This window comes from Ursus arctos, unplaced genomic scaffold, assembly GCF_023065955.2.
Source record: "Ursus arctos isolate Adak ecotype North America unplaced genomic scaffold, UrsArc2.0 scaffold_8, whole genome shotgun sequence".
Lineage (NCBI taxonomy): Eukaryota > Metazoa > Chordata > Mammalia > Carnivora > Ursidae > Ursus > Ursus arctos.
In genome coordinates, this window is record NW_026623100.1 from 27,647,082 (window position 1) to 27,671,890 (window position 24,809).

Below are 24,809 nucleotides of genomic sequence, written 5' to 3' on the forward strand. Positions count from 1 at the left end.
AAGACCCTGAGATCAATGACCTGAGCTGAAATCAAGATTCGGACTCTTAACTGACTGAGCCACTTGGGCATCCGTTTTTTTGTTTTTTTGTTTTTAGTATCTTAAAGGTTATCTTCCTTGTAGCACATTTTCCATTTGTGGTAGTAACATAAAGTTTCCCTTTTAAATGATAGAGCAAAAATTGCACAGGTTGTATACAAATACTTGATATTTGGGAAAGTGAGCTAATGTACTGTCCTTATATTCAAACATTGATTTGAGAGAAATGCTTTTCCCCTCCTTCTTTTCTCTTCCTCTCCTTTCTCCTCTACACTGTCAGCCAGAATAAATTCAGAATATTGATTGTAGGAATGCACTTGTCCAGAATACAATTTGTCCCAAATCTGCTTCCTCCCAAGATCATTTCTATCCCATCTCCATTTTTATCCTCATAGCCCCACCTCCTCCCCAAGCAAAAGACGTTTTAAAGATTTTTTTGTGGGTTCACTTATTCCAGTCTCAAAATGTGTTTTTCTGAGTTATAGTTATTTTTATATATATAAAAATTTGGAATTAGGTGATGGCTCCACTATTGAATTAGATTCAGAGAAATATGTATAGTTTTCCCCAACACTTTCGACATCTAGTTTCATTGGGGCTTTGAATTCATTGCCCTGATTTTTTCCCCCAAAGTTTTTCATCAAGTAGAAAGAAGAAAAGTAATTAAAATGAACTCCTGTAAAAACACATTCAGTTTGACTTCTCCATATATGTACTTTTTATTTAGAGGTAATTCATTAGTTTTAAGAAACAATTTTTTTAATGGTTTTATTGTTTTATTGTTTATAAGTAAGTAACAAGTGCATTGGAGAAGTATGTGAGACTAACATTGACTTTCTGTTGTCAGGGAAAAAGGAAAAGCCAAAGAAGTTCACAAAACAACCAAAAAAGCAGATGTCTTCACCCTGTGGTCAGAAGAAAGAAAAGGCATTAGAGAAGGTAGCTCTAAATTATCCATTACTGTTCTAAAGTTCATATTGAGAAATAAGCAGGCAAATATAGCCAAGAAAAATCTGAAGAAGAGTAAAAATATATCACAGTAGAATGCTAGCAGTATAAAAATGAAATTCCATAAAAACTGAGATTAAAGATTTCCAAGATGTATCGATAGGTGAGAAGAGGAAAGTGCTCAACAGTATGTATATTGGCATAGTCTAACATTTCTGTAGCATGCGTAGAAGAATATGTATGTCTTTCTCTATATATGCATGAAATATCTGAAAAACTGCATAGGAAGTTGATAAGGACTGGTTGCCTCTAAAGAAGGGAATTGAATGGGGAACAGAGACTTTTTACTATTGTGCTATTTGTAACTTTTGAATTTTGAACCAATATTACTTATTCAAAAATAAGATGGACTTTGAAATAAGAAAAGTAAGTAGACTTTATAATTTTTAAATGAATTACATTTTATGACCTTTTAAAATAATTCTTATTTCCCATACCTTTGAAGGAAGGGGTAAAAAGCCAGGTAGGAATAAGAAGATAGTAGTAACCACATTTGACTAAAAGAGAAACCATGGATTCCAAAAATGTATGAAAGGCTGGGTTGAGACAAGTTCCACACAATTACACTGGACAAGTTGTATATTCATCTACATACTAAGTACCACAAGCAATCAAATGGGTGAATTATTATTATTTTTTTCAAGTGGGTGAATTCTAAAAGATTGCATAAGCTGGGCTGCTAGGTCAGTCAAATAAAGCTGGGTTCAAATTCTAGGTCTGTATCTCTTTGGACAAGTTTCTTAACTTCTCTGAACCTGTTTTATTATAGAGATAATTATGGCAGCTGTCTCATGTGGTTATTGCAAGGCTTAAATGAAGTAATACTTGTAATGCTTTTGGTACAGTGTCTTGAACTCAATAAATGTAAACTGCTTTTTATTATTAACTATAACACTAATCAGTAAATGTGTTCTAATTGGACCTTAATGTTGTCTACTCTTTTTTAGTCAACCTCTAGAGATGTGTCTCCTTTCATGTGAGTATTGCTCCTTAATCCAATCAGATATCCACTCTCAGAGCATCAATGCTGATTTTTGCTTAATTTTTCTAATAGTGTGAGTATGCAGAAGAATAAATGGGATGCCACAAGATCCTTGAGATTCAACCAGGATGCACAAAGGGAAGATGGTAAGTTTTAATATGTACATAATGTACAAATCAGGTATAAATAACAATGATAGGAATCTTTCATTTTATGAAGTATGCTGAATAGCTTAGAAAGTTGCAACTAGAATAAAGCCCAGAATTCTCACATTCCCTTAGAAATCAACCAGAATTTTTATTTGTTTGTTTGTTTTTGTTTGTTTGTTTGTTGAAAGACGGTGGGGAAGGGGGGGTGGCCAGAATCCCAAGCAGGCTCCTCTCTGAGCAGAGCCCCATGTGGGTTTCGATCTCATGACCCTGAGATCATGCCCTGAGCTGAAATCAAGAGTGGGACACTCAACCAGCTGAGCCACCCAGGCGTCCCTCAACCAAAGTTTTATTAGTAGACAATCCCAGCAGATAATGTACTGTTTTATACAGCTGTGGTTTGGAGGTGTGAGGCTGACTGCTGCCCATTACTTGCACTCTAAAGATGACTGACTATCATGTTTTAGGTTGGTTTACAGTAGCCTTAAAAGCAGCACAGTTGTCTGTATATGAGCCATGTGCTACTTGCTGCCTAAAGTGCTTCAAAGATAAATAAGTGTATGTGTCTGTAAAATAGTATCCAATGATATTTTCATAAATTCCTGATAGCTGAAGTGTTCTTTAAGAAATAAAAGTTATAAATCATCCTCATAAAAAGTCAGGTGTATTATTTTTTACCTCCAGATCAGCGGCGGATGTCTGAAATTACAGGGCACCTAATAAAGATGAGATTGGGTGATCTGGACCGAGTCAAGTCAAAGGAAGCAAAGGAAGTAAGAATTACATGCTGTTGTGCTGTGCTTGCTTAGATATACCTTCCTACTTTATTTTTATCATGAGGTGTATAAAAATGTTTTAGGCAGAATTGAAAAGACCAATTTAAATACTTTAATATATTTTTATATCCTGTCCCAGTTAGCTAATTGACTCACATAAACGTTCTCCATGTTATTATCCATGGTCCACGGGTCCTCTGTAGCACACGCAATAAAGTAGGTTATTGCTGGAAGTGTAATGTCACACCAAGAATAGATTAACCATGAATTGCTGACCAAATGCTGACTACCCAGAGGGTGACTTTTTTGAAGTTGCTGATTTCAGTCAACTCTGTGGGTGTGCTTAGATATTATTTCTAAAATAAGATGTCATCTTGCTGAAAACAATGACTAGAAATACCTATGTTCTTACTAAAAGTATGTATTAATCATAACACTATATATTAACATTAGTATTGGTATTATGTATTTATAATTACTCTTGCCCTAATTCTTTTATTTAAAAATTTACTTCCCTATAAAACTTCCAAAATCTTTCTTTTTTTAATTTTAATTACATATAGTTAACATACAGTGTTAAAACTTCTAAAATCTTTGTGACCTTGGTTAGGCAAATATTTCTTAGCTGTGACACCAAAAACATGATCTATAAAAGAAAAAACTGACAAATTGGACTTCATCAAAATTTGAATGACACTATTTTTGAGTGTCACTTTTTTTTTGAAAGACGCTATTAAGAAAATGAAAAGATAAGCCATAATGTATGAGAAAATAGTGTAAAACACTTACCTAGTGAAGGATTTGTGTCCAGAACATATAAAGAACTCTCAAAACTCAATAATAAAATAAATATTCCAATAAAACTAAATGGGCAAAAGATTAACCAGACACTTCATGAAAGAAGGGATACAGATAGCAGATAAGCACACAAAAAGATGTAACGTCATTTGTCATTAGGGAAACGTGAATTAAAACCTCAGCGAGATACCTCTGGATACCAACAAGAATGTCTAAAATGAAAAAAAAAAAAAGTGCTGGCCAGGATGGAGAGCAACTGGAACTCTCATATAAAGCTAGTCGGGATGCAAAAAGGAATGGCCACTTTGGAAAACAGTTCGTCAGTTTCTTATAAAGTGAAACATTTCCTCACCGCAGAGATCAGTTCACACGTGTTTATAGTGGTTTTATTCAGAATTGCCAAAAACTAGAAACAACCTGAATGTCCTTTACCTGGTAAATGAATAAACAAACTGTGGTACATATAAAAAAGAAAGAACTACTGATACATCAGCAACATAAATGAATCTCCTATACATTATGCCGAGCAAAAGAAGCCATATTGAAAAGGTTCCAGACTGTATGACTTACTTATATAATGTTTTGGAAAATGCAGAACTATAGGGGCAATAAAACAGATAAGTACTTTCCAGGAACTAATCGTGGCAAATGGGTTGCCTTATGAGAGACACAAGGGGATTTTCTTGGGGTGTTTGAAGTGTTGTATGTCTCCCTTTTAATGATGGTTATACTACTGTATGCATTTGTCAGAATTCAGAAATGTACACTAAAAAGGGTGAATTTTACCATATGTAAAATTATTCACATAAATTATAATTCAGAGAGACTGAATTTTAAAAATCAAAATAAAATTACTTCTTAGCTAAAGAGTAATGTCATTTTTATAAAGCAGAGCTTCTATCGATTCCATTAAAATAACAACTTCATTTTGCCCCTTTACTCTGTAGTTTGCAGGAGGTATTTATTCCAGACTTGAAGCGCAAATCAAGGCCTCAGTGCCAGTCACTGCACGGCAAAGCAGCTCAGAAAAAAATACAAGGTAAATCAGCATAAACAAATTCAGAATGCCACTGGCTTTGAAATGATTTCCTTTTTTTCTTTCCTTTTTTTTTTTGTAAAGATTTATTTATTTATTTTTAGAAAGAGAGAGTGCAAGCGACCGGGGTGGGGGGGGGTGCAGAGGGAGGGAGCAAGAGAGAATCTCCTGCAGACTCCCCACTGAGCATGGAGCCCCACACAGGACTCGGTCCCAGGACCCTGAGATCATGGCCTGAGCCAAAATCAAGAGTGGCCCGCTTAATCAACCGACTGAGCCACCAGGTGCCCTGTGATTTTCTTTTTTTAGGGACAATCATATGAACACTAGCAGCACATAATTGGAGTTTGTTTGGTTTGTTTCAAAGATTAGATCATCAGGACATTAATCAGAACCAGATTTTAACTTAAACTTAAGGCTTATTAAGGTCATAAACACAAAATTTAATGAAAGTTAGTTTTTTTAAGTTTTCTGTTGATTGAATCAGCTCTGTTCTGAGCCAGCTGCAGATAGGAATGTAAACTCTATTGCTACTGTGAATTAGTAGAATTTCATACTGTTTATAGCTTAAATATTATTTATTTAAATCATTGAAGTCTTTCCTGTTCCTTATTTTTTTTTCTCTTAATGAAGTCTAACTTGTTGGATCCTCTGTCATTTTACATCACAAATTTTCTTTTAAAGATTAACAGTTACTGAGATTGGGTCATTAATACTACAGATCCAAATGCCTTATCAGAAGTTCCGAAATCCAGAAAGCTCAGAAAGCCAAAAAGACTTTTTTATACACTTGTGGCAACTCAAACCCAAACTGAGCTACTATAATGCTATTTATAGTTTTTATTTATCTCACTGAAAATGAATGTTCATTTGTTTCACTGAAGAAGCATTAATGTGTTTGATTATAGGGCACTGCTCCAATCCATAATATACAATATATGTACAATATTATCTCCCCTGCCCCCCAAAATATCTGAATTCCAAAATATGTCTCACTCCAAGAGTTTTTAAAAATGGGTTATGGACTACGTGAAGTTTCATTAAATTTTGATACTGTCAAGCAAATGTAACCTAAAGCAACAGCAAATTCCTACTGTTTTAGAAGCACCTCTGACCTTCTTTTCTATTTAAAAAAATCTAGGTCTAAAAACCGTTTTGGTCCAGGGCGTCCTGCATGAAGCACCTTAACTGTAACTAAAAAGACAGAAGACACACCTCTGGACATCTGAAATTGCTCACCTCTTGAAGATCGTCAGAACAATGACTTCTAAATGTTTTAAGTTATTTATTAATTATTCTTGCAAACCACATAAAGCATAGTGCTGAGGAGAATGTATAGTTAGGTCTTCTGACATCTAATTGTAAATATGAAACTTCTTAAATCTGATTTTCCTTTAATGTGATGCTCGGCTCTGTGGAAAATTAGTATTTTCAAATTTGCATAGTTAAGACTCCTTATATTTGTTATCCTTTATTTATTTGGAAGAGAAGAGGCCTAAGCTCTCAAATAGCTAAGATTTTTTAAGACCTTAAAAAATTAAGGGAACACAGCTGGTGGTGCTACTGTGCATGTCTTTTGGGCTGTAAATCTTGGGATAGCATTGGGAACTGCAACTTGTGTGATGAAACGCCCAGTGATGCTGATTTTAAGTTTGCATGAATATTAACAAGTGACAGTTCTCAAGATTGCATTAAGTAAAGTTTCAAGGTGCGAGGTATTTCCTTTGTTGGGCAGGAGGGTCAGTTTTTTTCAGCATTATTCCATGGAAAGCACAATGTTAATCCAACTTGTTTTTCTTTCGGTTTTTATTTCTTGTCTGTTGGTTATCTGAGCTGAAATTACTGATTATTACCTCTTCTTCTGTGACACTAGTGCCATTCTGAATCTGTTAAAATAACTACCAGTAGTTTAGGATAGTGAATCATTTCGGTTGTATGAAACACCCACTGTGCAGTTCTCAGGGCTCTAAAACTTAACCATATTTCTAAAGCCATTCGAATAGCCCCTTCAAACAGTTATTGACTTTAGCAATGTCAAGAAGGAAACATTCCCAAATACATTTGATGGGTGAAAAATGGCATACATTCAGTAGAAATCAAACTAAATTCTATTTTATAGATCATGTTTTAATTTTTCTAACCAAGCAGAAAGAGTGCTCAGGGAAAATTTGTTCTGAACCATAAGCATATAAAAATTTATGTGCTTGGAAATTACTTGTATGTAGGCCTCTGAAAAACTTTAAGATGCACTGTTTCTATTTTCTGTATTCATTTGTCTCATTATTGGAATTTTCAAATTATTTAGAGAACAGGCTTTGATAATGTGTGACAGAATGGCAGTTTCTATGAAATGTTGAGGTGTTAAATTCAGTTAACACATACAGAAATCATTTTAAGAGAGTTAAGTTAGTTGATAAATGAAGCTAGATGTTATTTGATGTTATATGTATGGCTTTTCCAAGTTTTTTGAACTTCTGTTCGCAAATTTTGTTCCAGTTTAGATATTTTTCAATTGTTTGATATTTTTGAAATAGATTATAAAATTTGTATTTTCAAAAGAAAATGTTTTATAGTACATGATCTGTAAGTTCTGTTATAAATACCAGAGTCTTGTTCCTTTTACTGTATTCTCTAAAAGGATTTAGGCTTTACATGTTATATAGTGTGGCGATGGTCACAACTGGAAGAGAAGGATGCTCTTTAGATTTTTAGCTAATGGTAAAAAAGGCAAATTGCTTCTCCCCTGTGAGGACTGTACCAGTGAACTGATTTTTACAAACCAGAATTTATCGGAATTTGATTCTCTTCAGAATATGCTTTTTATTTTGTTAATGTCTGTAATACATAGCACAGGTACCAAAAACATTTTCATCAAACTCTTAATAGTATTTCTTTTGCCAAATACTTTGGAAGGGTTTTACCTTACATTAATTCTGAATTCACATGTCTTTAATTGAAATAAATGTTAATGACAAAAGTTGTTTGAAAAATCCCTTGATCTGAATCACTCCATCTTCTCAGAAGAAGTCTGGGTGGGCTCTAGAGCACAGGTTTTCACGAAAAAATTAGCTCCGTTACAAGGTGTACTTTATACATTTTAAGATTGTTTATTTTTTTAAAAGATTTTATTTATTTGAGAGAGAGAGCACGAGAGGGGGGAGGGTCAGAGGGAGAAGCAGACTCCCTGCTGAGCGGGGAGCCGGATATGGGACTCCATCCTTGGACTCCAGGACCATGACCTGAGCTGAAGGCAGTTGCTTAACCAACTGAGCCATCCAGATACCCCCTTAAGATTGTTTTAAATGAGGTTATCCTGGTTAAGATTCAGCCCAATATTTAAGGGACAAAATATTGCAGAAAAGATTATCTGGTAGCAGAGCTTATTCCACACTATTGCATCATGTTGTTTGTAATTTTCCCTCTTCAGAACATTCAGCCAGATATTGTGAGATGTGCTAATTGCTTTGGAAGCTGAGGCTAAAGCCCTATTATGCAAATCTGCTAAGGCCAAATTTTAATGTAAAAACAACAAAAAAATACCTTTCACATCTAATACCTGAGATTAATTCTTCAGCTATCCTTCAGCTATTCATCGAGCAACTATTTTGAGTCTCACCTTTTTGTACCTCCTAGGTAAAAAGTACTGGGATACCTAGCCAGTTCAATAGGCTAGCTCTCCCACTCTCATTTAAAGCTGATTTATTGGGGAAGATGATGTGGTGATCATACCATTCCCACCCTTTTGGGATTGTTGGAGGATTAAATGATTTAATAGATGTAAAACAACTAGGACAGTACTTTCTGGCTTTTAGTAAGCCCTCCATCAAAGTTAACTGTTATTGTTGCATTGTTATTTTAATATTTGGAAGGTAGCCTTAAATTCTTTAAGATGAGAGTTTTATATCCCTCTTCCTATATTTTGAATCGCTGAGAATGGTCGGAGTGGGTGTGGTGTGGGTGTGTATTTAGTGCAAAAAAGAAAAGAGGCGCCTAATTCTTTGGTGGTTGTTGTGGAAGGTCTTGTCATTATTTAGACAAAGTTAACAGCATTTGAGGGAGGAGCTAGGTAGGAAAACTATTTCCCGATATTGTTAGTGACCTATACTGTTTTCAGAGGTTTACTGAAGGAGAGAGAGTGAGAGCTGCAGATAGAGCAGCCCTCCTTCCAAGACGTATCTTTTCTTTTTTTAAATTTATTTGACACGGAGAGAGAGGGAGAAAGCAAGCACAAGCAGCGGGAGCAGCAGGCAAGGGAGAAGCAGGCTCCCTGCTGAGCAAGGAGCCCGATGTGGGACTTGATCCCCGAACCCCAGGATCACAACCTGAGCCGAAGGCAGACGCTTAACCTACTGAGCCAGCCAGGTGCCCCTATTTTGCGACAGTTTTTAGTAAAATAGAGTGGCACCTGGCTGGCTCAGTTGGTGGAGCATGCAACTCTTGATCTCGGGGATGTAAGTTTGAGTCCACGTTGGGTGTAGGGATTACTTAAAAATAAAATTGAAAAAAAATAGTAAAATTGAATATGTACTGTATCATTTCATTTACATGAAATTCTAGAATAGGCAAGACTACAGTGAAAACAGATTAGTGGTTGCCTAGGGCTGAGGATGGGGGAAGGGAGATTAACTACAAAAGGGTATAGAGGAACTATGGTAGAAATGTTTTGTAACTTGATTATAGTATAAATTTGTCAAAACACATAACTATACACTTAAAATGGGTGCATTTTATTATATGTCAATTATATCTCAAAATAGATTTTTAAAAAGACTGAAATTATAGAATTATAAAGATCTGGAAAGGATCTTAAAGAGTCTCTTGTTCTTTCAGATGGTGAAATTGAGGCCCAGAGAGGCTAAAGTCATTATACCAATTAGTTGGTTGCAAAGTTAGAATATACTCAAGTTTCCAAACTTCCAACTAGGTCAGTGTCTTCTTTTTTTTTTTTTCTTGAAGATTTTATTTATTTACTTGACAGAGAGACAGCCAGCGAGAGAGGGAACACAAGCAGGGGGAGTGGGAGAGGAAGAAGCAGGCTCATAGCAGAGGAGCCTGATGTGGGGCTTGATCCCATAACTCCAGGATCACGCCCTGAGCCGAAGGCAGACGCTTAACCGCTGTGCCACCCAGGTGCCCCTCAAGTACATTTTTAAATCATTTCTTTGCTATCCAAATTCCTGCTGTTGGATAGTTGAAATTTAGGAATAAATAGATTTAGATAGCAAAAAAATTTTTTTGGATTTCCTACCTAAATCCAGATCTGAAACTCAGGATTCAGGTAGTAGGAGTATTTGTTTGTGTATTTGTTTTTCATTTTTGTATTTTATGCTGTTCCTTTCCATAGGTTTAATATTTTAGGTAAAAAGAAATTATACATCATGAGATATGAAGTTTATGTTTCAATCAGTTGTTATTTAGGAGAGAGCTCCTGAGATATAGGGTATTAAATGTATTCCTATGACAAAATTAAAGTTTTAAATGTAAGTAGCTCTGTCTTTCAATATATTTTTTACGTTATAGACATGTTAATAACTAAGGAAATATAATTGCTAGAAAGTGACCATCTTGACAAAAATCTATTGTTTTTACAAAAACCAATACTATTTTTAAAATACTCAAAATCTAAGATTTCGGTGAAGAAAACAAAGCAAATTTGGTTTTAAGAGCAAAGCACTTTTAGGAGAGCTTTTAAATAAATTTTTCATCCATATTTACTTCTGGTATAATAAGGTTTTTATCATGCTTTGACATATATGACTGCCATACTTTTTCTCAAATTGGTATAAAATACATGAAAATAGCCCCCAAATGGCAGTGATGATTCTGTAGTATTCCAGGATAGTCTTTCAGAGTCAGAGGTGACAATATATATCAAACATTAATGACTTTTTGAGATTCATGAGGGTATTTCAAAATGTTAAAGCCACAAAGCTAAGTAGAGAGAAGTAGAAGAGATTTTGTTATAGCAATATTAGTCATTTCTTTGGACTCTTAATGCCAAAAATTACATTGTGTGAACTATCATCACTTTATCATCTACAGACTGACAGCTAGCTTCTCCTTCAATTTGGTTGAAAGCAAAGAATAAGAAAACACCAGAATTTCAAAATAATTTCTTGGACTTACTGCTTTCCAAATTCAATCCCAACATTTTGCACTGTCCTGCCGCTCGTCATCACTGGACATTTTGACACCCTGGGGCAATGTGTCGTTATGAGGAGGAAGAGAGGTATGCCTTTCTTTTGTAGAAAGGGAGAAAGGTGATGTGAAAGCTGACTGGGAAAGGAGAAGCTGCGCCCACAAACACGCATGCTCTCAGGAAGAGCATTTTTAGGAAAGTCTTGACCCTAGTTTGAAGGCCACCGGGATATATCTGCTTCTACTCTCTCTTATTCACTCGTAAAATCCACCTAATTGCACCTCTTGCCTCTGCAACTCCAGTGAAAATACTTTTACAAAGGCCATCAGCAGCAAACGCCTTTAGTTCGCTGTGGAAAGTCCCCTGGAGCGCAGGTGTATGCCCCCACACAACCGATTTCCGGTCAGGAAGCAGGTGAGGCGCGGGCTGTTCGGAGCATGCGCACACAAATTTTCCGTTAGGAATCAAGCACACTTGAGCACACAGGTGTTTGGATTCAGGTGAGACTCTTAGCAGTATGCGCTGTGGGGTCCCGGCTCCTGCCGAAGTGGTCGCAGAATGTTTGTGGATCCCTCTTTGGCCGGATTCCAAATTCGTGGATGAGAGGTTGGTGTATTCGTTCTTAGGACTGGAATTTTAACATCTTTTTTTTTTCTGAATCATTTTTTTTTCTAATATAAATATATTAAATATTCATTGTAAAATAGCTCACAAACTGCAACCCAATAGAAAAACAGGCACGCAGCCTAAAATTGTCTGGAGGCAATAATTAAGCAAAAGTATATATTTGGGATCAAAGAATTGCAAATTCAGGGTACACAGATTTTGGCAGCGACCAAAATATTGTTCCACCAGGGAGCAAAATAAAGGGGTTTTTATTTTTTAAATTATTTTTTATTGATGTATAGTTGACACACAATGTTTTTTGTTTTGTTTTGTTTTTTTAAAAGATTTTATTTTATTTATTTGACAGAGAAAGAGACAGCCAGTGAGAGAGGGAACACAAGGAGGGGGAGTGGGAGAGGAAGAAGCAGGCTCCCAGCAGAGGAGCCTGATGCGGGGCTCGATCCTAGAACGCCGGGATCACGCCCTGAGACGAAGGCAGACGCTTAAGCACAGCCGCCCAGGCGCCCCTGACACACAATGTTACATTCGTTTTCAGGTATACAGCCTAGTAATCTGACAAGTCTATACCTTATGCTATGCTCACCACAAGTATAGCTACCATTTGTCACCAAAAGTCAGGGGTTTTTAGAGACAAAAAGGGAATGCTTGTATAGGTTGTTTACAAAGAATTTTGATTGGCACTGGCGGCAGAAAACCAATCTTGGCTAAACATAATTGGTTGCTAAGGCTATCACTAAGCAAAAGTCTGTAGCAAGTTGCAGGTGTTGGTGCCTCATTCTTGAAGTACTTGGGATTGGGCCCAGTTAAAACAATGCATGGTTCCACCCCTCGGGACGTGCATAGGGTCCACTCCTTAATGGCCTCCTGGCTCCATTTAGAAACCCCTTGACATAAGTGACTCTGTTTTATTTCTACTTTCACAAGGCAAAGAACTGGGAAACAAAGAGTCCGTAGAAAAATAGACCTTACATACAAAAAGATGCCTAGGTCAGTTATAATGAGAGAAAGCAAATTGGAATTACATTGAGATAATATTTTTTACTCATCAGATTGGCAAACAATGAAACATTTGGCAATATGCTGTGTATAGGAAGATGTAGGGAAATGGGTTTTATAGTGCTGATGGGAGAGCAGAATGTCGCAACCCTCTTGTGTGATCAAAGCCACTGCCGCATTTTACACTTTGATCCAACAATCCCATTATGGAGAATCTTTCCTATAGATAGACTTGGTTACGTATGAAATGATGTCTGAAGTTGTTGATTGTACTAGCAAAAAATAGGAAACTACTCGAGTGTCCATCAGAGGACTGATTTTAAAAAAAGAAAAAGCGATGATACTGTCAACCAAGGAAGAAGTCACTGAAAATTAAAGCAAACAGACTTATATTTGGACCATTAGAATTGCAATTCAGGAAACACAGGTTCAGGTTGAAGCCTGAATAGAATTCTGAGAAAGACAAAGAGGGGACAGTTATAAGGTGAAAGGTCATGAGTGCAGTTCTCATTTAGGTCCTCTCTGCAAAACAGTGATCAAAACTAGGTTAACTGGGATTGGTTGAGTTGAAATGCAAATGAGAGATCGAAACTTATTAAACTGGACTGTATCCTTTCTAAGTGAAGTAATTGGAAAATTGAGTTGCCGTGGTCCAGGCTGAAGGCCAAAGCTGCTGACTTGAAAAGTTCAAAAAGTTCATAGTTTCCTTCAATGAGTGCATAAATTCCTCCTTCTTTATGGCCCCCTGACTGTTTTTTGAAAGAGACTCTCTTAGCTAAGCTTGCTTGCTCTTTTTTGAAATCTCCTTTTACAGTACATATGTACAATGGAGCATTATGCAGCAGTGAAAAAGAATGAGGGTTCCCTGTGTAGTGCAATGGAAAGCTCTCCAAGATCTCTTGCTAAGTGATACAATATATCCATGTATAAAGTGTGCCTTCTGTGGAGGAAAGGCAAATAAGAGTGCATGATCTTTTCTTGTTTCCCCATTAATTCTGTAAAGATACAAAAGAAACTCATAATCATGGTGTCCTGTGAGTTGGAGGAAACTATAGAGGGTGAGAGATTTCTCAACATATACATTATAATGTCTTGCTTTTTGAACCATGTGAATATTATCCATTAAAAACAAAAATAATGCCACAATAACTTTTTTAATTTCAGAAATATGCAATATGAAAAAATGAAAAATCACTCATAATTTCACCTAAAAGTAACTACTATTAACACATGTGTGTTCTTTTCAGCATCTTACTTGCTTTTAAATTTTAGTTTTGATTTATGTTATTCACATGCTTCTGAATTATGGAGGAAAGCTTTTTTTTAAACCAAAAGTTCTTAGTCTCTTAGAATTATATTTTAAAATGTATTCACTATGTGCTTTTGGATACCCTCTTATGTGAAGTGTCTGTTTATGTTGGGTTTTCTTCTTACTGATTTATAGGAGTTCTTTATAAATTTTGAACATACGTCCTTTGTATACCAACACTCTTTGGCATGCCTTTTCACTTTAATATGTTTTGAAGAACATAACGTCTTAATTTTAATGTGGTTCATTATCAATTTTTTTAATGGATGGTGATTTTTCTCTGATCCTGTTCATATAATCTGCTGTTAGACCTATTTATTGAGGTCTTAATTTCTCTTATTGTATTTTTCAGTTCCAGAATTTCCATTTATTTCATTATAGTTTCCAGTGCTCTGCCAAAGTTGTCTTGTCTTTTTTTCTTGAACATATTAAGAATGGTTATTTTAAAATCTATATCTGATAACGCTGTTAGCTGATTCCTTTTTGAGTCAGGTGTTTTTCTTCTCTGTTTTTGAATACATCAACTTGTTTCCCTATATACCTGTTTTGGTTTTTTTTTTTTTTTTTTTTTTTTTTAAAGATTTTATTTATTTATTCGACAGAGATAGAGACAGCCAGCGAGAGAGGCAACACAAGCAGGGGGAGCGGGAGAGAAAGAAGCAGGCTCATAGCAGAAGAGCCTGATGTGGGGCTCGATCCCGTAACGCCAGGACCACGCCCTGAGCCGAAGGCAGCCGCTTTAACCGCTGTGCCACCCAGGCGCCCCTGTTTTGGTTTTTTTTAATGTGATCATTGTGGAAACTTATAGAGATAATTTGAATCCTAAAATAATGTTCTCTCCCTCCAGAGAGAATGCATATTTCCTTCTGACACATGGCTAGCACCACTGTCAATCTCAGAGCAACTTAATCCATTCAGAAATTGAGATAATTCAGATTTGGGCATTAGTGCCTATCTATTCAACCCTATTCCTAGAGTATGACCCTGAATTCATGCTCCCCCAATGTCATGAGTCTGTTCAAAGCTCTGTTCATCTACTCTGCTGTATCTTCTGAAATTAGAAAATTGGCAGAGCCCCAAATACTGAGCTCAGCAACTTGTATTCCCACCTTCTGTTTTCTCCTGGATCTGAGCACATAGTTCTTCATGGCCTTATTTACTCTCCTATGCTTTCAAACAGATACTTTAAAAAATTTGATCTAGCTTTTCTAGTTGTGCTCTAGAAAAATTGGTCCAAATTGCCTATTCTGCAGAACATTTTTTAGAACTTAAAAAAAAAAAAAGAAACAAGAATGTTTTGAGACTTCTTTAAAGAAAAAAAGGCTTTTATTTTATGTTTCTCATTGTGTTTTGAAAGGAGGACTGTGTCTTGGAGCTGTATCAATATGGTGAGTTTCAAAATAATTTAAAATATTTTATGACTGATTTTCAGCAGGCTTTTTATTTTTCTTTAAATGAGAAGTTTTTAGGTTTTACAGGTTGTGTGTTGAGGTCGGGACTGTGGGAATTAGGGTTGGAAGTGGCAGGGAAGTAGATTATGTTAGGTTGAAAGTTAGAGCTGTTTTGACAGCAAGATGTCTTCCCTACTAACATTTCTCTGGCTTCATCTCTAGCTCTCAGTAGCTTTTCATGCAGTTGACTGTTCCATTCTTTTTTTTTTTTTTTTAAGATTTCATTTATTTATTTATCAGAGAGAGAGAGAGAGCACAAACAGGGGAAGCAGCAGGCAGAGGAAGAAGCAGGCTCCCCGCTGAGCAAGGAGCCTGATGCGGGACTCCATCCCAGGACCCTGGGATCATGACCTGAGCCGAAGGCAGATACTCAACCGACTGAGCCACCCAGACGTCCCTTGACTGTTTCATTATTAAAGCATTTTTCTCTGAGACCTTATTCTCCTGCTTCTCCTCCTCTCCCAATCTTGACCTCAGTCTATTCTGCTGACCAGTTTTCCTTTTCCCAACCTCTGCTTCCCTAGAGCTTAATCTTGGGGTGTCTCCTCTATCTAGATTACTTTCCTAATTGATCTCCTGCAGACCCATGGCATTGAAATACCTTCTGCACAGAAAAATCTCAAATTTGTATCTCCAGGTGAGAATTGGGGATCCAGACTCCTATATCTCATTATCTCCTTTTTTCTTTTAATTTAAAAATTTAGGTAAACTTTGCATACAGTAAAGTGTACAAATCTTAAGCATACAACTCAATGAATTTTACATTTTTATACATCCACCCAAAAGATCTAGATATAAAGCATTTCTGTCACCCTAGAAAGTTCCATGTAGCCTTTCCATTCAGTACCCTTCTTAGAGTTCTTCATGTTCCCACTGCTATTTTACCTATCCTTGAACTTCACATGAGTGAAATCATACAGTATACCTTGTCTGGATCCTTTCACTCAACAAAATTTTTAAGAATTTATTTGTGTTGCTCTGTATATCAGTAATGCATCCTTTTTTTTTTTTTAAAGTGTTCTCCAACGTCCAGTGTGTAGCCCAACATGGGGCCCAAACTCACACCGTGAGATCAAGACCTGAAGTGTTATTGAGTTGGATACTTAACTGAGCCACCCAGGTGTCTCAGTAATTCTCCTTTTTATTGCTGCATAGTATTCCACTGTGTAAATATTTCAGTTTATTTTCCAGCTGTTAGATATGCCCCCCCCCCAGTTTTTTATTATCGTGGATAGGGTTGCAATGCTATGAACAATTTTGTACATTTTTTGGTGTATATAATGTTCTTGTTTCTCTTGATCCTGTCACCTGCTTGGAAGATCTGACTGCATAGCTTACATAATACAGCATTCTGAGGAGAGAAACAGTGACTTTGACTCTGTTTTCCTCCGAGTTCTTCAATCCAGTAACAGTTTTTAAAAACTAATACCTAAAATGAAGGAGTGCAAATCTGTGAAGATAACTGAAATCATCAATAATAAAGAACTTGATAAGGGCACCTGGGTGGCGCAGTGGTTAAGCGTCTGCCTTCGGCTCAGGGCGTGATCCCAGCGTTCTGGGATCGAGCCCCATGTCGGGCTCCTCTGCTGGGAGCCTGCTTCTTCCTCTCCCACTCCCCCTGCTTGTGTTCCCTCTCTCGCTGGCTGTCTCTCTCTGTCAAATAAATAAATAAAATCTTTAAAAAAAAAAAAAAACCAACTTGATAGACCATTTAAATTTTCCAACGCTAAGCAAATTTTGAAGAAAACTTGTTTGCCCAATCTTATTGACTCCCTATCCCAACGATTTTCTTTATTCAGCGTACTTACAAATCATGAGCAACTTCTGGAACGGGCAAAGAGACGTGTGTACGCAAACATTTCTTCTGTTTATGCTGGTTGTGATTGTGCCAGGAGGACAGGCAGTAGAATGTGCAGTGGCTGAGATGCTCTCAAACCACTGACTCAGTGCCTTTTTTTTTTTTTTACACTATTTCAGCCCTCTCCAAATGATCTCACTCTTCTCCCTAATCTTGCCACTCAGAGTGTGGTCTTCAGACCACAGAGCTTCAGTGTCATCTGGGAGCTGTATTCATTCCATATTGTTGTGTAACAAATTATCCCACATTTTGCAGCTTAAAATGACATGCATGGTATGTTCTCACTGTTTCTGAGGGGCAGGATTCTGGGCGTGGCTTAAATGGGTCCTCTTCTTCATAGAGTCTTAGGAGGCTCCAGTCAAGGTGTCAGTCTAAGGTCTGTGATGTTGTCCGAAGGCTTGACTGCCATCAACTATGAGAACAGCCAGGTCCAACGGGAGGAGTGTTAAATTATTTACCTGCATGATCACCACAGGGGCTGCCACCCTAATCCAGGTCATCATCTCTCAACAGCTTCCAGCCTCCCTTTTCTCTTTCCTGATTGTGGTCTACTTTCCCGATTGTGGTCTACTTTCCCATAGCGATCAGAATAATCCTTTACAAAACCTAAAAATCTGAGCACATCACATCCCCATAAAACTGTCCAATGACTTCTCACTATTTAGAATAAAATAAATTGCTATAGGACTTATAAAGTCCTGTATGATCTAGCTTCTACTTTTACTCCAGTTCAGACTTCCTCCCCTTGCTTATTACACACTTGATGTACTGGCCTTCTCTGGGGACCTGGAATGTGCCCAGCTCAGTTTCTTCTCGGGGGCTGTGCACTTGCTCTTTTCTCTGCTCCCATATCTTCTAGTAGTGGATCCTCCTCATTCAGATTTTGGGAGGGAAACCAACCATTCTTAATCTCTATCATTTTATTTTCTTTATCGTATTACCCAAGATCTGAAATTCATATTTATTGGTTATAGGATGTTAGAAGGGGGTTCTGACTTGGAATTTCAGCAGAAATTCAAAGGCCAAGCACGTCGTAGTAGGTAACATGTACTCCTAGGACCCCACACACAAGTAAGGGATGGAGAAGCTGGCTCTTCCTGCATCAGCAATCACCCACCTATAACCTATAAAAGAGTTTGGAATAGGGGTTCTTGGGGGGAGGATTTCCCAGGAGACAGTCATCAGTATGTTCTGCATTTGTTCCTCTCTCGTGGTGGGGAGGGAGCTGCAAACCCCTCTTTGAAGGAGACTTATTTTTTTAAAGATTTTATTTATTTATTTATTTTAGAGAGAAATAGTGCAAGTGGAGGGGCGGGGGGAGCAGAGAGAGAGAGGGAGAGAACCTCAAGTAGACTCCATGCTGAGCACAGAGGCCAACTGTGGGACTTGATCTCACAACCCTGAGATCATGCTCTGAGCTAAATCAAGAGTCAGACACTCACCTGACTGAGCCATGAGAAGTGGGTGGGCATCAGGGAAGGCTTCCTGGAGACTGAGATGAGATGAATGATGAGATACGACTGGGGAGTTCGGGCTGGAGCAACGAGAGTACAGAAAGGCGTGTGCAAGAAGACAGTGCAGCAGTGTAGAGACTCCTAAGCAGCGTAACGGGAAACAAAGCCAGGGAAAGGAGACTCAGAAGGCAGACACTAGAACTTATTTAGTAGGTGATGGGGAGCCACTGACCAAGACCGGCATTACCAGAATTGTATTTGACCAAGGTAACTTTGATGGTTGGTAATTGGTGAGTTGAAGAGAAACAAATTCAGAAGCAAGACCAGTCCAACAGCTCCTGTAATAGTCGAGGCAGGGTTAGTGACATCCTGGTAGACCTGGGTGGTAGAGATAGAAAGGAGGAATGGTTTGGAGAAAGATTAGGATGTCAGACAGCTGGATTTGGTCATTGATTAGATGAGGAGAAAGGAAGAGGTCTGTGCTGACTTTCAGATTTCTGTCTCAGGGAACTGAGGACTGAGTGGATAATGAAGCTCTGAGCTCAGGGGCAAGACATGCTTGTCAGATAAGACAGAGATTAGTTTTGGACTAGTTGGGAACATTTTAGCATTTTTTAAAAGATTTTTTACTCATGAGAGAGAGAGAGAGAGAGAGCATGAGCAAGGAGAAGGGTCAGAGGAAGAGGGAGAAGCAGACTCCCTGCTAAGCAGGGAGCCTGATGCAGGGCTCAGTCTCAGGACCCTGAGATCATGACCTGAGCCAAAGGCAGATGCTTAACCATCTGAGCGGCCCAGGTGCCCCCCATTTTAGTATTTACTGCCCTTTTCCTTCATTTCTCACCATTGCATCCACCTCTTTTTAGGTACATTGTTGTATTAATCCTCTAGTGAAACAGTTTCTACAAATAAGGCATGGCAGTACCCTTAGTCCTTCTTTGTTGCTGGCTCCAACGTTAGTTTTTCCATTCCCTGACTTTCTTCATCTATTCCCTTTAAAAAATTTTTTTTATTTATTTATTTGAGAGAGAGTGTGCAAGTGGGGAGCGACAGAGGGAAGGAGAGAGAATCCCAAGCAGACCCTGTGCCAAGCCTGGAGCCCAACATGAGACTTGATCCCACGACCCTGAGATCATGACCTGAGCCTAAATCAAGAGTCAGACGCTCAACTGACTAAGCCACCCACGTGCCCCTTTCTTCATCTTTTGAGAATAAAAGTGAAAAGTAGTATTTTGTTTTTTTAAGACAACATGGAGCCCAGCATGAGGTTTGAACTCATGACCCTGATATCAACACCTGAGCTGAGATCAAGAGTTAGATGCTTAACCGACTGAGTCCCCCAGGTCCCCACCGTTTATCAAGAAATTGAATCAGCTGGAATAGAGCAATGTTACTTACAAATTTTTTTTATTCTCTGTAAGAAATGATTCCTTCTCATTCCTTCTCACAAGTGCTCAACCAGGACTTGTCTTGGTCAAAATGACAATAGTCAGTTGTAGACATCTTTGGAGCATGCACATCCCAGAGAGCAAATAAGTGTCAATCTTCTATTTTTTTTTAAAGATTTTTATTTATTTGTCAGAGAGGGGGGGGGGAAGAGAGCACAAGCAGGGGGAGGGGCAGAGAGAGAAGCAGGCTCCCCACTGAGCAAGGAGCCTGATGCGGGGCTTGATCCCAGGACCTTGGGATCAAGACCTGAGCCAAAGGCAGACGCTTAACCAACTGAGCCACCCAGGTGTCCCAGGCGTCAATCTTCTAAACAGTCCCTCCTTCTTACTGACAATGATCCAGTGAACTTGAAGGGGTCCATAGCAAAAGGGATACTGAGGAAGGAGTCAGAGTGAGAAGAAAAAATACAGATAATTTCAGTTGGTCCCACCCACTAGAAACAGCCACTGTGAATGTGACAAATTATAAAGATAAGGAAATTGGCCCATCCATAAGCCAAAAAAGCTCCACAAAAGAACAAAGAAACTCTTGTCACATATTTAGTTAAAAATTTAAGAAATGTTCTTAGTGTATTACTCCCTTGAACAAACATGATCCCTGTACAAATCTTCAATGTCCTATTTCTCTTTATCTGAATAAATACCATGAGTTTCTTTCTTTTCAAATATATATTTGACCTCCTTTCAAATGTATTTTATCAGAATCCTCTTTTCAAGTAGCTTTCTATAACTTTTGCTTACTTTTAATAAGGTCCACCTTCCCCACCCCTGTTAAGCATCAGGATATGTTACATTCCCTCCCTGAGTGCCAGACACTCCCTCCACCCTTGCTCCCAAGGCAGAGCTTGAAGGGGATTTTGCACATAGTCAGATGTAGAAGAAAGCCTGTAATTCTGATATGTTAAGAAGTGGGGTTTGGGATTTATTACCTTTTATGATTCTATGAGTTGTGGTGTTAAATCGGCTAAGTGGTTGTTCTGTTCCATTTGGCAGAGGCTGGCCCTGTAGTCTGACTATTTGGGTCCATCCAAAATTCATACGTTGAAGTCCTAACCCCTGGGGGATGCTATTAGGAGGTGGGGCCTGTGGGTGATTAGGCGAGGCGGTCAGAGCTCTCATGAATAGGAAGCCAAAGAGGGCTGCCCTTATAAAAGAAGCCCAAAAGGGCTCTCTCTCCCTCCTTCCGTCATGTGAGGACGCAGCAGAAAGATAGCTGTCTATGAACCAGGAAGAGGGCCCTCACCAGACATTCAATCTGCAGGTGCCATGATCTTGGACTTCCAGAACTATGAGAAATAAGTGTCCGTTGTTTATAAGCTATGACATTTCTGTTAAAGCATCCCGAACAGATGAAGACAGCTGGGATCACTCATTTGGGCTGGAATTTCCAAGATGGCCTTATTTGCATGTTTAGTGCCTTGTGGGAGCTGGGCCTCTCTAGCTACAAGGTAAGGCTTCTTCCCTGGTGCTGCAGGGCTCCAAGAGCGGAGGTGCAGAGGCCAACAGGTCTCTAAAGGGCTAGGCCACAACTGGCACAGCATTTCTTCTGTTACATTCTATTGGTCAAAGTAAGTCACTAGCCAGCCAAGGTTCAAGGGCAGGAGTAGCGTGCGTGTATATAATGTACCACAGTAAGAAAAGTGGGGGGTGCAATTTTTGCTTTCAAAATTTAGCTGAGGTTATTTGCCTTTTAAGGTGAACAAAATGCCATTTAACAACTAACCTTGGGAACAATAAGGGTAAAGAGATTGGAAATCACCGTCTGAGGAATTTCATACTTGAAATAAATTGGTGACCGGCCACCTTAAGGTGGAGGAGAGAAAAGAGAGGGAGGGATACAATTTCTGAAAGAAGGGTTTAGCAATGTGTTTTTCTTGAAACGCACAGAGAAGGGAGAGTAGTCCTCATCTGAATACTTACTAAGGGAATGGAATTCAAAGTCTGGCAAATGTTGTCCTTGGTGCCTTGGCTCCCCTGCCTCTCCCTCCAGCGGGGAGGAAGCAGCAGAGAATGGCGGGAGAGCGGGGGTCCAAGAAGCTGAGAGCACACCCTTTCTTGTCCAAACCAAGTCCCCAAACAGCTCTGTGTAAAGGGTTTACTGAAGGCTTGGGGCTAACTAGAGAGAATAACAATATGGTGGGGGATCCACAAACTGGATACTGTGGTGGTTCCCAAAGCCCAAGGAAAAGAAAAAAACAAGAAAGAAGCAACCCTTCTACAGGGGCCCTAGTCTTTCTTATCTTGAAATCCGCCTTTTATTCCCTTCTCTCCAAGAAAGCACTCCTTCCTTAATCCTTCCCAGTGCGCATTTTCACACACACACACACACACACACACACACACACACACACACACCCAGATGCGTCCATGTAGGTAAGAAATGGAACCTTCACAGACAGTGAGCTTGCTGCTCCCAGCTACTTAGAGAACCAGCAGGTGTTGTGAAATTACCATCTTCTCTTACCCGATTAAACCAGATTCAATTCTTTTTTTAAAGATATTTTTAAAAATTTTTAAGTAATCTCTACACCCAACATGGGGCGCAAACTCACAACCCCAAGATCAAGAGTCGCACGCTCTACTGACTGAGCCAGCTAGGTGCCCCAGATTAAATTCTTAACAATAACAGAATTATCGAGCACTTGCCATGTGCTAGATGCCACTCCAAGCATATAAATATTAGTGCATTTAAATCTCACAACAGTCCTATGGGAACAGTTATTATCTCCAACCTTGATGTGAGGGCAGTGAAGCACAGAGAGGTTAAGTAACTTATCCAAGGACACACAGTACCACAGACACAAAAGGTACTGTGTGATCTTTTCCCCTTGACAAGCAGTGATTCTCAACCCGATAATTCCCAGAGCTCACACTCCTGAACCTGAACAGTGCAGCCTCTCTTTTGTAGGGCTTCCTCTCCTACCACCTTCTCTGTCAGGAAGCCAGCAGTTGACAAACTCATTCTTCTGGTAAGGGTCAGCCCCTGGACGTGTAAACACTATTTTCTTCTAGTTGGGTATGTGTAAAAAGAGTAAGGATAATTTTGTTAACAGTGGCTATTTCTGGGTGCTGGAATAAAGGGCCACTTTTAAAAATATGTATTTTTTGTAATTGATATGTATTTCCTCAGTAATTTTTTAGAAGTCCCCCACAGTCTTTCTTGCTCTTCTCAGTGCCCTAACCTCCTCCCGGGGCTAACATGAGCATAGATGGGCTTCAAGAACAAGGTGTACCTTGAAAACATTGCTTCGGATATAAAGTCTAACCACGACACTCTGTTTTATTGGAATAAAATGTAGAATAAAATGTGTAGAATGAAATGTCTCTCCTCCCACTTTAAATATGGCACCTGGATCTGTATTAATCAAGGACAAGTTTCTTCAGGGGAAGTGAGTATGGTTTCCTCTGGGATAGGAAGTAATTTAACCAGTATGTAGGAGGGTGGATGTCTCGGGTACAGGTGCATCGTGTCACGGTTTCCACAGTCCTAGGTGCTATAATCTTCCCACCGCCCACTGCATGTGACAGAGCTCAGTTCCACAGCTGCCTGGGATGTCTATGAAAGCTGCTAAAAAAAGGAAAAAAGAAAGAAAAATGAAACAAACCTTTAGTCCTTCCGTCTATCTTAGCACCTGTGAGGCTCCCCTGGTTCAAAGTAGAGCATGTGCAACTGATTCCTGGAAATAGGGGCCCATGGACTTGATGGGCCAAGTGGTTGGGCTTTCCAATGGGGCAGCCCAAAAGAAGGGTCTCAAGCGGAACTTTCATGAAGGCAGGTTTAGGTCACTGGATGTGGTGGCTTAGAGTCTAGACCTTCTTGGGCCACAGTTGGAGGCAATGTGCCTTCCTAACACAAAGTAGGAGATAATGGTCGCATTGTACCATACTGGGTCCCGCCAGGGGTCCCGGGAAGAATGCTGTAGCAAGTCATGGACATTCTCCTTAGGGGCTGCTGTTAAAGGTTGATTAAGCTGTCATTTGGGGATAGCTCTTAATTCTGCCAAGAGTGAAAAAACTAAAACTTAGCCATATTTCTTTGACTTAAGTTCTGGGCCCCCTAAGAGACCCAGGACTCTTGGGATGGAGGTACATCAGACTTCTTTTTTATTTTAGATTCTAGTGAGGTCTTGGGTATCCTAACATACTTTTAATTTTTTTAATTTAAATTCAATTTAATTAACATACACTATTATTCATTTCAGAGGTAGAATTCAGTGATCCATCACTTACATATAACACCCACTGCCCATTACATCACGTGCCTTCCTTAATGCCCATCACCCAGTTACCTCATCTTTCCACCCACCTCCCCTTTGTTCTCTATAGTTAAGAGTCTCTTATGGTGTGTCTCCCTCTCTATTTTCATCTTATTTTATTTTTCCTTCCCTTCCCCTATGTTCATCTGTTTTGTTTCTTAAATTCCACGTCTGAGTGAAATCATATGGTGTTTGTCTTTCTCTGACTAACTTATTTCACTTAGTATAATACCCTCTAATTCCATTGGTTATCCTGACATATTAAGAGCACCTCCAAGAAGAGCATAACTGACTTTAATACATAAACTCCCACTCATAAGAACCCTAGTTCTTGAAGGTAACTTATTGACTTTTACAATCAATGAGAGTCATGGTGAGTCATACACTGAAAGGATCATCTTGTGATGTTGAGAGGGAAAGTGGACCCACCTAGACAGACCCACTTTGAGACAGGTTGATACTTGCTATAGAGTATTGTTGGTCCTC

General features: G+C 38.7%; 1 protein-coding gene across 5 annotated transcripts in view; it reads left to right on the forward strand.

The window, feature by feature from the left end:
* SANBR (SANT and BTB domain regulator of CSR) overlaps positions 1-7,765 on the forward strand; it is a 56,355-nt gene extending 48,590 nt beyond the window's left edge. For 4 of the 5 annotated variants that reach the window (XM_026485177.4, XM_057309013.1, XM_026485196.4 and 1 more), the window contains 6 exons: positions 887-978; positions 1,995-2,023; positions 2,102-2,175; positions 2,863-2,951; positions 4,700-4,791; positions 5,930-7,765. In XM_026485177.4, coding sequence (XP_026340962.1) covers positions 887-978; positions 1,995-2,023; positions 2,102-2,175; positions 2,863-2,951; positions 4,700-4,791; positions 5,930-5,966 — 413 coding nt within the window. In that variant the 3' untranslated portion in view covers positions 5,967-7,765. Of the gene's footprint in view, positions 1-886; positions 979-1,994; positions 2,024-2,101; positions 2,176-2,862; positions 2,952-4,699; positions 4,792-5,929 lie in introns of those variants that run through there. The other variant, XM_057309014.1, reaches the window with a different exon arrangement.
* The last annotated feature ends 17,044 nt before the right edge of the window (positions 7,766-24,809 follow it).